Source organism: Thunnus maccoyii, chromosome 14 (assembly GCF_910596095.1).
Source record: "Thunnus maccoyii chromosome 14, fThuMac1.1, whole genome shotgun sequence".
Lineage (NCBI taxonomy): Eukaryota > Metazoa > Chordata > Actinopteri > Scombriformes > Scombridae > Thunnus > Thunnus maccoyii.
Window position 1 is genome coordinate 23,155,493 of NC_056546.1, and position 16,639 is coordinate 23,172,131.

Consider the following 16,639-nt stretch of genomic DNA (forward strand, 5'->3'; position numbering starts at 1 on the left):
CACATCTTCAATGTAGCAACTCAACAGGGAGTTAAAAAAGTGCGATCCCAACAGCATTAAATACACCTTTTCCTTCTACTATAAAACCTCATACTCTCAGGCATTTCATGTTTGAGTGTAAAGGAAAACAGGACAATGAATCGAAAATATCTGTGGCAGCCGAGTGATAAACAAGCATGACACCGCTGGGTGTAAGTAAGGCTGCGCCACCAGACAAGAGTGCTGATGTGAAGACATAAAGTGTCAGCTCACCTTCAGTGTGTATGCAATGGATGATAGGATAAAACTTTTTAGGAGAGTTTCCGTTGGTTTCCTGACAGAGATATGAACATCTTCTATCATCCTGAAAGGACTGTGAAACCTTTGGGGTATGCAAATCTTTGAGCAATGAATTTGCAGCCGTCATGAAGATAAGGCTTTAAATCCCCAGGTAAAGCTCTAGTGTCTCTCTGTATGGAGCGAGCGAAACACTGCCAAACAATCCAATCTGCTGCTCGGAAATGGACTTCAGAATTTCATATGCTATAGAGGCTTTCCTTTACAAATACTGTACCGATCAATATTATGCCACACGATGCTGAAGCATCTCAAAATAAAGCGTGGAATAAGGATAGATAAATATGCGTGTTAAGGTATGAAAGTGTCCTGTTTTTCATTGACAGAAGTAGTGGGCATCAACAACAAAACAACAGAAGGCACCACCAGTGCCTACTCTTTATCATGACTCAGCTAGACACAATTACTGTACAAGTCACGACGTGATAATGAAAAAACCAAAAAAGTTCCTGAAGTCAAAGTCTTATAAAGACTTATAATAGCTTCAATTTTATGGTGCTCAGGGAGGGAAATGAATGCTTGGGCAACGTAACACTTTTCTTTAATTAACTACCAAGGGGTTCTTTCTTACTGGTGACAAACTGACTTGTAATCAAAGCATCCAGTGCTGCCATATTACCCCTGCATCTTATAGTCATCCAGGTGAAAAGGAACTCTTTCTCCTGTAATAGCTTATTTCTGTTTGCCGTCCCGGCCATTTTTCTGTCAAAGCGAATTAACAGCTAGGTTACTGTTAAATGTTTTACAGGTAAATACAGAAACGGTCTCTCCTACCCTGAGACTGAGTCACGCTCTCAACCACTGGAGAGAACACGTGCAAAAACACTATCTGGGACAAACTGATGACACACTGATGACACACTCAAAATCACCCACACTCGGTTGGCTGTTTGTTCTCTGGAGAAAAAAAAAAAAAAAAAGGTTTCAATTTGGAGAAAAACATAAGCTGTAGAATTTATTTGAAAACCTTCACCTTGATTGCATGCGGTGTAGCAATTTAGGTTGGCTGTGTTTTGTTGAGGATCCAACAACTATGTCCCCCACACAGTAAAAACAAAACAACAAAAAAATCCTGAGGGACACTGGTTATAGAGCAAGAATGACAGCTTTAACTTTATAGAGGAAAAAATAACGCAGACACTGGTTTATAACCAGAAAGTGGTGTTTCTTTTGAGCTCCGAAAGGATGTAAAATGTTGACAGAATGCAGATGTTTGATTACAAAAACAAGGAAGCAGCTGATGTGAAACACTTCGCTATAATCTTTCCATTCTCTTTGACATGGAGAAAGAATAGTACACACTGCATAAAACATCTAACTTGGTGAGAGAAGATACCAGAGCGAGAACAAAAGAAGATGAGAAAGAACAAATGAAAAATGGGGACTAGTCGGTTTTTTATCTAAAAAAAACAATGATGGATGGGTGTGTGGTGCGTTCAGGTGAAGTACAGTGACAGGATCGATACTGAGAGAATGTATCGATACATTTTTTTGCTAGATAGATAGATATATTTATAGAGGGAGAAAAGAGGAAAGTCAGAGGTGGCAGCAGTGATGGGAGATATCACTACATCACTGCAGGGTAAACGGAAAAGAAGAAAAGACAGATTTAGATCTCTGTGTACATAGAGGATTAACAAAATATTGAATTAATATGAGAGAGAGAGAGATATGATGAAGGTTGGAATAGCTTTGTGTGTAGGTCTGCTTCCATGACCTTGAAGTATAGTTCAGAAGGATATGAAGGGAAAAGAGAGAACCGTGGTCTCTGGACTCACATCAGGAGGGATTCGTGCTCCGTCTTTGACTGTGTTGCCTTCCACAGTGATGTGGTAGACCTGCCCGTCTGTGTCAGTGAATACAAAATGCTCCCTGGCTGAGATAGCCTGACTCGTCTCTGACTTGCTCTCTGCGTCCTGCAGGAGACTGTGGCGGAGAAATCAAACAAACACACAATTTTCTCAGATATTCACAACATGTCAGGGTTTTTTTTTTTTTTTGCATTTGTTCCAGTGTGAAATATTTTGGCTTGGACTTGGACATAATTAAGTTTGCACGCTGCTGACAGTGGCGGGGCATTACCACTGTCACACACTGCCAATGTGTGTTTGTGGATGGAGAATATTTTATTTTTCATGAGTTCAAATATGGAGGAAAACGTTTTGACTTGATTATTGACTTTTGAAAGAATTCGGGTCAAGAAATCAAGAAATTGTTTTGACACAGGAATGATTCACTGTTGAATTACAAAATATACTAATAACAGAATTTAAAAATACAGTAAGTCTCAATTTTTTGTGTGTTCCATTGCTGTCAATCACAGTGTATTTTCTGAACAAACAAGCCACTGCTTTGAGCCACCGACTCATGGGGTGTGGCTTCAAAATGTGCGTTAAAACTGGTTTCAAATATTATATTGTTTTGCTAATACACAGGATCTCTATTTGCCTGCAAAATAACACTGTGGGCACACCAGCATGTCAGATAAAATTTCTTCCCTGACCATGGCTAGTTTCACTGAGCATTTTATTGTAATCCTCTTAATTCGAAATGAAAGAAAAACAATATCGGCTGGTGTGAGAGGATTTTAGTCATTGGTGTCAGTCTGGAAAACTTGTCTAACCCTGCCTTAGGGATCTCCTCACCTATCTAAAAGAGGGTTTTTTTTAAAAAAATCCTGATTAAAGGCTTTCAGGAACAAATTTCTGAAGGATTATAGTGTTGACCTGATGACTGAGGATTCAACGCTACTTTGCTCGGCGTCTGACACCGTCTGCCGCGCGATGGCCTCCCTCGCCGCCATCTGCTTCTTCTTCAGACTCTTCAGGTTGTGTGACGGGGACCACTCCTGTTTACACACACACAAACAGAAGTAGTTACAGTGACAAACCCAGACAAAGACCCAGACACAAACACATTTGCTGACGTAACAGGAAACCATTACAGTGCATAAAGCAGACAGACAGAGACAGGAAGAAGAGGAAGTGACTTGCTCACATAAATGATACTAAAACACACATGAGAGCTATTTTCCCCCGACCTTCCTGTCTTACTGCTGGAGTAGTGTGGCTGCAGTCTGAGTCTTGGGGTTGTAATCAATATGGAAATGAGACAGCAATATGGGGCTGGGGGAGGCCGGCATGCATTATTAAGGTTACTGGCGGTTTTATTTGCACTGTGGAAGATTTTACAGCCCCACAGTAAAGTTTGTCCAACATAACTCTTTTTTTTATGAGCATTTCTCTGGCCTAATGAAGCCACTGTTCTTTGCTGAGCTTGGGCAAAATTTTTCAGACTAATCTTTAAAATGGCCCACACAAACAAAAGACGAGGGAAAGGGTCACAAAGTATAAGAGACTATTTACCACAGGGAAAAGTCAACAACAGATGTTACTCCAGCACTGACAGTGTGTTTTGTTAACTGCAGGTGTTCAGATATGCAGCTGTGAACGTACATGAGAATATCTGAACACCCGAGGGGAAACATCTTAAAATAGACCAAAAGTTTTTATAGGCGAGTTCATTTCTAGGTACCAGAGCGGTAACGGTGGGGAAGTTCTTAGCCATCTCTCGGAGAAGTGTCCCCGTCCTGATGTCCCACAGCTCCAGGGGTTTGTCTCTGAACACCACCACCAGGTACTGTCTGAGGACGGACATGGACAAAGACAGACAGACACAGACGCTCAATCTCAAAGCATGCACAAGAAGGCTTCTTGAATTCAAAGTGGGTCTCACACTCTGGTTACCATGTAGCCTAGATGTCTCAACAGTTGATGGTAAGTCAGCCACCTAGTTAGCACAGTGTCAGAATACCAGCATGAATTTTAATTGTCAATTGAAGTGTTTCACAAAGATGGTTATTTTGTGTGTATGTTACGATAAGGTTTTAGATTAACAATGTTTTAACCATCCCTAAAGAAACTAAATGCAACAAGGATGACTTTTCAAAACCACCCATAGCTGTTTACAGCAAGAAACAAACTAGCAGCATGAACAAGCTTTGCACATTTGAATTCTGTATTCATATTCGTGAGCTGCAGTTGGCCAGTCAACTAACCTGGGAAAAGAATTTGGCCAAAAAATCTGACAAACTAACAGGCTGCTCTCCCAACTGAGAGAGCAAATATCTAACCTTCAGCTGCTCTACAGGAGTAACACTGTATCAAGCAGTGCAAGAACACTGTAGTATTGGGCAGCTCGTCACTGAGTTTCGGTGTATGATAGCATGCTAGCCTTTTTCTCATTGTAACTACAACCTCCAGGCCTTGGTTATTATAAGATTGTGATCTTTGGCAACTTGCCTGGGTGAAATACAAAGACAGCCGGAACAGAAAGACTGTCCAGTAATTACACAGCTTTCCACTTCCATTTACCCTGTGATATGATGTGTGGAGTGTGGCACCTCAGTTGTGCATCATACATTTTACTTTAATAAAAATGTACATTCTTACAAGTCTACCTAGGTGTTAATGCTGCACACCTTTTGTTTGGTGTCCTTATACCACGATCAATTTAACGATATCCCCATTAAACGTTCTGTAAAGAGCTGACATGATGGTATTTTCATGGCCACTGACCCTTGCATTCATTGTTTTCACAGCAGCCCACTCTTCTCCCTCTGGAGGAGGGAACACTTGTTGCTGTTGGCAATGCAGCAAAGTACTAGTGATAGAAGTCACCTCATGTAGGTGGAAAAATCTGAGGTGGCAGCTTTCAGTATCATACATTATCCACCTTTTCTTAATGTAAACATAAGGCTTGGACTGGCTTAGCATTGTCAATTCATAAAAAAATGTTGACCTTGGAAAGCAAACAGAATTTACTATCATATAATTGGCGGTTGAGTGTACAAACAGGCAAATGAGTTGCTGTCTGATAACAGTGTGTATATTTTCATTTCTCGTAATATGCATGTTGACTGTAAATGTATGCTCTTTTATTTCTCTGAATATGAAAGTCATGTTAAAAGATCAAGCAATGATAAACGTTTGAACAGAAAACTGCTGTTCCAAAACACTGCACAACATGAATATGTAAGATTTTTGGAGACAATACTAAACAAACAACAGAATTAATTTGTGCCTTTCAGGTCTTTAAGTAGACTTTTCCTGGGATTTAAGTCTGGGTATTAAAAACACCTCAGGAAAAAAGCAAGCAAAGGAAAAAAAAAAAATGAAATTAAACATTTGGAGACAGAGGCAGATGGCTCTGAGCAGATAATGTGAAAGGATGTGTGTTGGTGTAAATAGTGTATATATAAATGTACAGTTTGTGCATATATATGTGTGCATTAGAGACTGTGCGATGTCGTTGGAAGTTGGTTTTGGTGGTGGTGGTGGGGAGAGCAGGCAACTCACTTGAGATGAGACACTTTAATCATCTCTATGGGTGGCTCATCGTTTCCTCGTTCGCCTCTGAATGCAAAGCATCTGCCTGGAAAACACAACAGACACAGACAGGGGGAGAGAGTGAGAATGCGAGGGAGAGAGGTGATGATGGAAAGCAAGAGACGGTGTCTTTCCTTATTCCTACATTTCACTTTACTGCTAGGGCGGCCTAGTTTCTTCTCTTCTCTAATCTCAGAGTGGAGAGAGCAAACTGCCGACAACTTATTCTGACCGTCTGCACTAATCCCTGCTTTTCTTTCACAACTGTCCACCCACTGGAGTAGACATGCAGGGCATCAAGGTGCCCCTTTAAACAAAACAAAAATGCCCTTCAGGTGAATCATATCGCATTTGCATAAGGAGACCCTGATCTGATTTTGTGGATGACACTTAGGAAGGTGGCCTGTTTAAAATGTTCAAGTGACAGAGCAGCCTGTGGTGCTTTGGGGTTAGGTGGCGTGTGACCTCCAACGGTTGTGTGGAAATGGTGGTGGGACTTTACCAGAGGGGATAAAATGGCTAAGCATATGGTGTAGAGAAAGTTTTGGAGGCCTGTGGTGCACTAGAAGCTAATGAAGCCCTCTTCACCTTCTCCTCTTTTGTTTCCTCAGTCAGACACAGTGGGAGGGGTCGCATGTCTTGATTACAGAGTGTCAATTGTGGTATCTAACTCTACAGATCATCAGCCTGCATGTCTAATCATTCACAAAAACACGCACAAATACAGCTCAAGATCCTGAATAGAGGTCATGGTGCAGCAAAATTAGCAACACAGGAACATACAGTAGAGGATTTTTTTTTTACATTTGCTGTATGCAAAGGGAGGAGCATGTGCTGTGGATGATAATCAGAAAGATGCCTCATAGTGCTGAACTGATGATACCTGTCATGATCATGAATGTATAAATAATTTGGAATTATTATTTGTATACATAATAAATATTTATACAGTAAGTGAGGCGATGCAAACTGAGACTGGGTTCATTACCGCTTCTCAACACCACGTCTTCACAAATACTGCAGTACACAAGAAAATCATTTCAGAGATAAGGAATGTGTCCTTTCAGAACAGCTTCTATAATTGCTGCAGAACCCAGGTATCACCACAATTGAGTAAGGCAAGCAAGGGAAATGGTTTTCCAGCCTGGATTCTCAAATCTTATCAGAAAAGGCTCCATCTGTAAAGGGCACAAGGTGCCTGCCTTAGTGGATTAGTCTTACAGGTGAAGTAGAGAATCTTTAAGTGTAGAATTTACTTTTGTGCTGTTCTATTTGAGGACTCGTTTATGCAAAAATCTGCTCACTTTCTTTGAATAAACAGGATGAAAGCACATAAGCTCAAGTAACACAAACAAAAATGTGAAGATTTGCCTGCAGCCTTAGTGAATCTGGTCCAAGATGTTCAAGTATGAGCTAAACCACTATAAAAAGGTCAGAATGAGATTCCATTTGTAAAAAAACCCTCCCAAATCATCACATGCATGTAAATCCACAATGTTTTTTTCATATTTCAACATGTGATAAATATACAGCTTGTAACCTGTAAATAAGACATCTTGGGAGTTGCTGAAATGCTTATTTTTTTCAGTTTTGATGGAGCTTAGCGAGCTGCTTCCCTTGTCATCTTGGTGCTATGCTAGATTAAACACGTCCCAGACCTTTTTGTGTCTTTGTACTGAACACACACAGATGAAATTGATATTGATCCTTCATCTAACTCTTGGTAAGACAGTAAATAAGTATTTCCCAAAATGTTGTGACCGAAGCCAACACACACACACATCAGAGCTGTGAGGCCCGACACTGAGATCCAGAATCAGAACCAGGTTTATTGCCAAGTAGGTTTGCACATACAAGGAATATACCTTGGTGTTGTGGTGCATAACAGTCAGAATATACATAAATTTAAGTAATACTATATAATATGGAAAAAAGAAACCTACAACAAAAAAGTATGCCAAATATATTCTAAGTGAGATGAGCTGCTATAGGTTTAAATCTCAGACCTCAGTCTCTTGAACTTGAAAGAAAAAACAATTAAATGTATGTGTGTTAGAAAGTGTGCAGGTCTGTAACCAAAGCTAATCCCATGGACTGTTAACTGTTAACAACTCTGGTGCTTAAGAGAAAGTCCTAAAAGTAGTGACTTACCCTGGCCATTGCTCTGTAAGAATTGGAGTTAAAGGCTCTGTGACCGAACCATTATAGCAACCATATCTTTTTAGTGTGCCTCTGCTAACTTAACAACACACTATGGGGGTAAAGTGTAAAAAGCAGACACACACGACAAACACAGATTCGGAAGATTTGTGAAAATAATAAAATTGGTCATCCATAATTTATATTGTATATTCTTTTCCGCTAAAACTATCTCTTTCTGACTGTTCACTACTCCATCCTCAGGTTACATTCCAACTCTGTTCAGTCTTTGGCAAAGAAAATGCAGCACTGTATTTTTCACCCTCTGGACAAGAGAGAACACACAATGGCCACTAGTGGTGCAGTAATTCTATAGGCTCGTCTTCCATGGGTTCAGGCAGGGATATAAGTTCCTCTGCAAAGACTCATGATAGGATCTCATTTTCAAAGCTAGGCATCCCTTTGGTCGTACCCTAACACTGATTAGATTGGACCTTAATTTGGAGATTGTGAGCATTCCCTGGAGGAGAACAAAAAGAGCCTCTTGGAGAAGCACATAGAAATAGAAAGACAGATAAAAAAACAGAAAAGCAGAGAGTGAGAGAGACTGAGGGGACTATTTTCTCTGTTGTTAAGGCTGAGCAACAGAAATCTCAAGAACAAAAGCCAATATAAAAGTGCTGGTTGGTACCCTCAGGTACAAGTGATAACGTACTGTGTGTGTGTGTGTGTGTGTGTGAGCGCGTGTGTGTAAGCCTCTCACCAGTTGGCAGGTCGACATGCTGCAGCTCGTTTCGCACTAGGCCCATGTTGTTGGGAGCAGAAGTGGCAAAAGACAGGAAACTGGTAAGACTCACCCATTCAATACCCCTGTGGAATAAACACACACACACACACAAACACACTTCAGTTAAATGAGGAATATCGCTATCTAACGCTTGCAGTGCAGCTGTCGAAATGGTCCTCCACTACAGTCTGACAAGCAGAAAGGTAAATGGTAAACCTAAAACTTCAATAAAATCCATTACGAGGCTGTAAAAAAAAAAAATGCACGGCAAATCAAGCCAGCAAGTGTAAGATATGAATATTTTTGAGGTGTGGGCTGAGCTCAGGGAGCACAAACTCCACCGTAATGAGATGGTAAATAGCCACATGATTAATTAGTCAATTTCCCCACTAAATGTAAATGGGATGCTAAGTAGTCAGGCCTCTTTTGGCATGGTTGTGCTGGGGCCATGGCTGCTGGGCTCATTTCCATTAAGCACCTCTGCTCTCCCCACCACAGAAAAAAAAATTCTTCTTTGAACTTTATGCTGTACGTCACAGCGCTGGAAATAACAGCAGTGCTCTATATGAAACTACAGAGAAAGAGAGAGAATCTAATGGAGAGGTTTTTAAGAGAAAGCTACGGTCTGACAGCACTACTTTGATGTTTATGTCTGATTAAGTGGGTTCGTTTATGACTGTGTGATTTTGTGACGTTTGCTTTTAAAATGTTTTGTGCTCTACTTTCGGTCATGTGTGAAATACATGAAAGCACTGTGCAATATTAAGCAACTAAACAGTGTGTACAGTAAGTGCTTGCATGTGTTGAATATTATATGCGGTGTGTCAGCACAAGTTAGAGTAGTGTGAGTGAGGTATGACACGCAGATGAAGAAGGCAGCTGTTGAGTGATAAAACTGACACCAGAAAACCTGACATTGCCTAAACACTAATCCCTAACATTAATACACACACACACACACACACACACATCTAAACATACATGTAGAGAGGAAGCTGCAAAGATTTCAAGCAACTTCTGCTTGTGTTGCGTGGCTCATTAAAGTTTGCTGGAGTTTTCATTTGTGGATACCAACTTCTCTCATTAAAGAAAGCCTTGCTATGCTTGAACGGATGGTGTTTGCTCCCAATCAATCTCTTAACAGCATTAATTGATTCAATCTCGTGCTTAATTAATCCTATTGAAATAGTTTTGCTGCTCATTAGAGAATACTAACTAATGAAGTACAGCCTGCTCTTTGTTGGTGTTTGGCTGTTGCATTGTGGGGCACTCAGAAGGTGTTGAGGCACTCCGACTTTATCCCTTTTCAGTGTGTCCTGTTTCATAATTAACCAACCATTGTGCTGAAGCCCAGCAGGACAAAAGGGTTTAATGTATAACACGGCTGCACTGAAACAATGCAAAGCTTGAGTCAAGCACATCGCTACAATTTATCTTGAAAGAACACATTTTGTCCTAATTAGAGTAAATAGCGTGAACATTTATGATAATACAACATGCTGAAAAGTGTTTTTTTTACATGAATATACAACTTGATATGCGATGTTCAGTACGACAACAAGTGTTATTAGTAACGTGTGTCCAATCGTTAAGTTCTGAAAACCAAATTGATCCAAAATTATGGAAGACAAAAAGCAGATTAAATTAACTGTTAGCACACATAGAGTATAGACAGGAGAGTGCAGAAAATGTTATGTTTTGTCCACCATAGATTCCTCAATTATTCCTGTGGTAAGTCTTCTGAAAAATTATTTTTCATGATCCTGGAGAATAAAGATTCTTCTCACAATCACAATCACAGTTTCCAGTCAACATCAAGGTTAACAAGAGAGACGAATATTTAAAGGACAACTCCATCTGGATTTTTTTTCCAGGTTGTTCAAATGGAAACACCCACTCAGCCATTAGCAAAAAAAACAGTGACATGGGTTAGTGCACTGATTTTGACGCTAAAACATACGTACTTTGACTAAAATTTTCAGATTTGAATACATATGTAACACTACTGGGAAGCTATGGAATCATGTAAAAACCTCAAAAAAAAAAAAAAAACTTCCCCCCAAAAATAATGGACCCGCCCTTTAAAAATTAATAGTCAACTTAGAACAGTGTGTTTAAGCAGAAGGTCATGGCACTGAGGTTTTCATACTACGCATTACAACAGGTATTAAACAGAAGGAATTTATAGGAATGGATTACATTTAGAGCACAGAGGGTAACCAAAAGCTTCATAATCTCTACAATTTATATTTCTGACAGAATAAACCTGTATCAGAACAGATTCAAGCTCATTGATTTATGACTAAAGCCAATAATTGTGTTGATGGTCTTGTCATCGATTCCTTGAAATGTCATCAACAACTGTTTTCCAATTATTCCTGTTTTCTTTTGTATTTCCTGGTTGGGTCTAAACAGAGGGGTAAAGCTTCCTCATATGAAATGCTGCTCTTCCTTGAATGTCCCCTTTGACGTGTGATTGACAGGTTCATTAATAAGCTTCTTGGACTTGAGGGAATAGTGTAGTACTGAAAAGGTAAAAGGAACATTCAAAGTCATTTATTGTGACAATCCAAAAGGTGTTTATAGGAAGCATGCATTGGACCCAGAAATCAATAGATCTTTTTTTTACAGCAGACATTTTGACTTGTCCTGGCAGGAAACACACAGGTGTAACGAATAACATTAATAATGGCTGTGTTCTGCTCAGGTGCTAGTGAGGCAGCACACAGAATACCAGAGCCCTCCATTAATCTTATAAGTAACATTACTCACAAGTCAAAATGTCCACTGTGAGAAAGGTGTAAACAAGATCTAGACGTTCTGTTGAGCTCAGCAACAGGTGTTTTTAGTTCAGATGAATAGTATATTTTGTTACTGTTAAATTAACTAAACAAATACAACACTACACATATTGTATTTGCAACGATGGGTAGAAGTGTAACATTACATATCACTAATTTAACACATCTTGTATCACACACACCCTTGGACACACGCATACACGCACACGCACAGTAAAATGCAGGCCTTGTAATTCAGTTTATTAGGTTGTTGTGATGAATTCATTTGCACGGTACACTAAGCTGGTCCCATTTCTCAAGTGCATCTAAGCTCCCTCTGCATTCATCCGCACTTCAGGAAAACAGCCCTCAACATTCAGTTACTTGTTGGAATAAACGTACCGAAGCAGTTCTGCAGTATTTTTATCAGCTACTCCAGACTGTTTAGGTTCTTAAATGTGCTCTGGTTCAAACATTTAGTATATGGTGCAAGGATGCTAGAGCTACAACAATAAGTCGATTATTCGATTATCAAAATAGTTGTGATTAAATTTTGACTAATCGAATAATCGTCATTTTCTAAGCAAAAATGACAATTCTCTGGTTTCAGCTTCTCCTTTGAGAGGATTTGCTACTTTCGTCTGTTTTATATACGTATTGTAAATGGAATATTATTGGGTTTTGAACAGTTGGTTGGACAAAATAAGACATTTGAAGATGTCATCTTGGACTCTGGAATAATGGAATGGACATTTTTCACTGCTTTCTGAATTTTAATAGACCAAACAACTGATTAATTAATTGAGAAAGTAATTGGCAGATTAATCAGTAATGAAAATAATTAGTTGCAGCCCTAAAGGATTTTTCTGTTACCTTCACTGCTGTGTATCATAGGTAACCATGTTATCACTTAGCAACATCAAGCAGTTTTATTTGTGGCCTTCATGATTTCATTTGTATATAATAGCAATGCTACTACCTTCTTAGCATTTGGACTAAAATATGACTAATTTTTTTTTAGGTTCATTTGCTTTGTACAGTGAATTATACGATATGTTTACCAAAAAATCTAGATCATGTATATTGTATTTTTCACCACTATCTCAGTGCCTGTGTGAATTCTTTCTATTTTGCTCTTGTGGTTGTCATCTTTATTTCTTTGAGTCAAGAGTACCATACTCAGCTGAAGCACTCTAATTATGTGATTGCCGATTGCCTCTGCAAACTCTAATGAGCCTGAAGACAATCAGCAGAAAATCAATCCACCTCGAGCTGACTGACTAGCCACTGGGGTTCATCTGACCTGCTATTTTACAGATTTTTCATCTGAAGCGTACTGTGAGTGCATACACATGTTCACTAAGGTGTGTGTGTAATTTTGTACACACTAGACTACAAACAAGTAAAAATCTTACCTGACTTCACAAGAATGGACACTGAGTTCTTTGTGGAGAAGACCACTAGTGAGATTATAGACCAGCACAGACCCATTACTGGTTCCTGAGGAGAAGAGACAGAGGCAGAGAGGAGGGCATAAGAAAAGAAAAATATGAGACAGACTGACATGGAAAAACAAGAGGTCACAAGCCATACAGTTATCTTAGCAGCACCTACCCCCTGGCAGGATCAGAGACACAGTGTGTCAGTGTGACACTGCTGTGTATTCCCTGTCACTGCAGTAGGTGTGGATAGAGGCAGCACATCATACCTTGTGTCACTCAGCTCACAGCCTGCAAATATTGCACTGTTTCATCTGCTACTGAGAAAATAGCACAACAGCTCAATCCCTCCCTAAACTCCACCTGATTAAATACTGCAGGTGACATTTGACACTCTGATCAGAAACTCTGAGCAGGTTTGACAAAGTGTCAAAAAACTTTTTTTCATGAGTGTTCATACTGTAACAGTGAAAAGCAAACCAAAATCTACTTTTAAGTTTCCTTTTTATGCTTACATATCCAGGGAAAGTTTCAAACTATAAAAACTTTAAATTCACCTTATATCTACTTGCAACTTTTTCACATGCAGGGAGAGTTGATGGTTTTTGTTTTAGCAATGGCTTCATTCAAATTCACAGTGAAGAAAAATCTTCTTCACTGTGCCGTACTCAAGTGTAGCCTTTCCAGAGGGAGCAGTGACTCTCTTATTCATTTTACCAATCTTGATTGTGTAGCTTCTGGTTTCATTTTAACAAGTGATGTCACATTTTAGCTCCTCTACTCTTAGCCATGGGAGACCCTTTTTATTCATTAGATGATTATTTTATGTGTCACCTTTATTTTTCCGTTTAGAAAAATAAGTAATAAAAGCTTTTATTTATTGTTTCAGCTTTGAACCATAAAAAGCTGACATTCCATTTACTATACATTTTTCTAATTATTGCAACAGCTTTTTCATGGTTTTATAAAATGCCATGGGCTAACTTTCCATTAGTGGGGAAAACAAGTAGTTGTAAAAAGACAAAACAATTGAGGTTATAACCTAAGCAAGGAAGCTGAAAGACATTGCAATTATAATAATTACTCAAATCAGGAGCATGGCAAAAACTCTGCAGTAGATGTGAAAGCAAATCAAAAGGTTCTGGGGATTTATTTCTATTTTAATGTGCAGTAGCACATTTAGTTCTATAATTATCCCAAATGTGATGGAGCTGGGCTGAGGTGCCAAGTCCCTCTGCAAAGGACTGTTCAATCTGCACTGGGCTTCAGCGAGACGACCACATGCTGACACAACATCTGGAGGTGGTGATAGGCAGTGCCGCACAGGCATCCGTGTGTGTGTGTCTGTGTGTGTGTGTGTGTCTGCGCGCCATCCCCTCCTGCTCGCTGTGTAGCTGATAGATGGCATGTAGTGAGTAACTGTGGGATGTTTCAGCTGGAAGTCTGGCAAACAGGAAGTGGACGGGGGGAGATAAACACAGATACTCCTGTTCCTGTGGTTTCCCTGAGTTGCCCCACTGCCACCGTTTGTTTACGTTGATTAAAATGACCAATATGATGCAGCCCAATATGTAGAGTGAGGTGAGTGTGGTTGAATAGATTCACTTTGATTGTGGGACAGATACTTCAAATTTGACAAAAAATAAAACATGGCCTCTTAACCCACAATATGGAATGCGCAAATTAGTTGTCAGGTCAGTCAGCAAATAGACCAATCAAAAGATGTAATTTATGGTCTGTGTAGCATTGTGCAAGCTGCTCAAAAAATTCATGGCTGGTCCAGACCACTTATGAGTGACACATCGCAATCACGTCACCTTACCTGTCTTCATTCAGCCACCCACTAGTCGCTGCAGTTAGCAAGGTTGCTGCCATATGTTGGTGCTCTGGTTAAAAAGTAAAATGGCTTGTTCAAAATGAGCTGATACTAAAAAAGAAAGGCTCAGAGTGAAAACTGTGCACCTATAAGTGGACTGAGAAATATTTGTTTATTTTGCCCGAGGGAAACACGAGATCATTGTGCTTGATTTGCAATAAAACAGTGGCCATAATTAAGAGTAGGGACATAAAACGCCACTACGACACCAAACATGCCCATTTTATACCATTTATTTAACTACCCCAGAACATTGAGGTAAGAACCACAAAACTGTACCAGTTGATGTCATCAAATCAAGCCACCATCAGAATATTTGTAAGATCAACGACATTTTCAACAAATACAGTGAAAAACTCATATGGTAGCACTTATACCAGGGTCTCCATCTGGCTATAGCACCTTTTGTGCCCAAGTTTAAGGACTTGATTGCACAACAAAGGCGTCATGTCTCCCATTCATACAGAAATGCTGTTCATGTACATAGTTCTGGAGTTTTTGTACTGAAATATCATCATGTAGTGCATCCTTACTGGACCTTTGCGATTGATTTCCCCATAAAAATAAATTACTTAGTAAACGTAAAGGAAATCCTTCTCAAAATCACAAGAACCAATGCAAAATCTAATGTGTTTCAACAATCATCCAAGCTGATGACAGAGCTGATCTACCCTCAGTTGAACCCAACTCTATGAATAAGTGTGAGATAGCAGGAGATAATGTGTATTCTAAACTGGAGGCTTTAATAGATTATTTAGTGAACTGCAAACATAACTGATATTCCCTTTGACAGACCACTGGAGCTGAGAATGAGAGTCAGTCCATCTGATAATTGTTTTGCTTTTTGAGGTTCATGCCTCAGTAGCTGCCTTCATATTAGTATGTAGGCATTTCTTTCCCACATTTTGCAGTTGACAAATTTATGTCTTTCCTCTGCTACTTTATTGAAGTTGTAATGCAGTTTCATTTTGCTGATCCAAACAAAGCAGCAAAGTATAGCTGTCAGGCAAGCACGGATAAATAAATTAGGCGTGCCACAATCAGATGATTAGGAATGGATGTCAGTTTGTCAGTGTTTGTGTACATGTCACCGAAAAGGAAGCCTCTGGGCCTTGTACCTATCTGTAAAGGAGCTGTCAGGCCTCACACAGATTAGAGCTTTTTAGACAGGCAACCAAACAACGGTGCTTCTGGGTAGCTAGGTTGGCTGCACAGCTTCTGTAACTTTCGCTTTGGAGGCAAGGAGGAAGAAAGACTGACAGACAGGAAAAAATAGAGACGGGAATCCCTGACTTCTGTCGAACTGTAATGAAACTGTGGATGGCAATTTCAACCATCAGTGCTTTCACACCATCAGCAGTGTGCTCATCTCTTACTTTATTTGCACCTAGTAGAAGGTGGAAAAACTTGGTTTCCCTTGGCTGTTCCTCTGACTGCAGGACTCGCATCACTGAGTCAATCAATGAGTCCTCCTTTTAACTCTGCTACACATTAGGGAGAAACCAAATGCAGACTGGAACAGAGGCCAAGAAAGAGAGTGAGCTGTAGCTACCAAGCACTCATCCATGAATCGCTCTGGATTTACTGATCAGGTGTATTCTTGATAGACAGGAGAGGCAACAGATGCAAACGCCCACCAGAATACTTGACACAATACCAACCTCGACGTCATTACTGAGGAAGTGACAATTGCAACTGTAATCCAGGAATCAACTGAATTCATGAAGCATGACAGTCAGGCCAAGTAGCTGATTCAGAGACTTTAAATATGGCACTTTTGAATTATTCTAAATTATACCTTTTTGCAATAATAATAAGCATCATCCCTCAAGTGTGCTAATGGAATAAATTGTCGATAAATTATATATACTAGCCTCAAGATACCATTTTAATTA

General features: G+C 39.7%; 1 protein-coding gene across 1 annotated transcript in view; it reads right to left on the minus strand.

Annotated features, from left to right (window-relative positions):
- The window catches only part of wdr11 (WD repeat domain 11), a 57,393-nt gene that overhangs the window by 17,155 nt on the left and 23,599 nt on the right, over positions 1–16,639 (minus strand). Inside the window, exons 11-16 of the mRNA XM_042433591.1 lie at positions 12,845–12,929; positions 8,626–8,732; positions 5,694–5,769; positions 3,871–3,979; positions 3,063–3,184; positions 2,115–2,262 (exon numbers count right to left, since the gene is read on the minus strand). Of these exons, the coding sequence (XP_042289525.1) occupies positions 2,115–2,262; positions 3,063–3,184; positions 3,871–3,979; positions 5,694–5,769; positions 8,626–8,732; positions 12,845–12,929 (647 nt within the window). The remainder of the gene's footprint in view (positions 1–2,114; positions 2,263–3,062; positions 3,185–3,870; positions 3,980–5,693; positions 5,770–8,625; positions 8,733–12,844; positions 12,930–16,639) is intronic.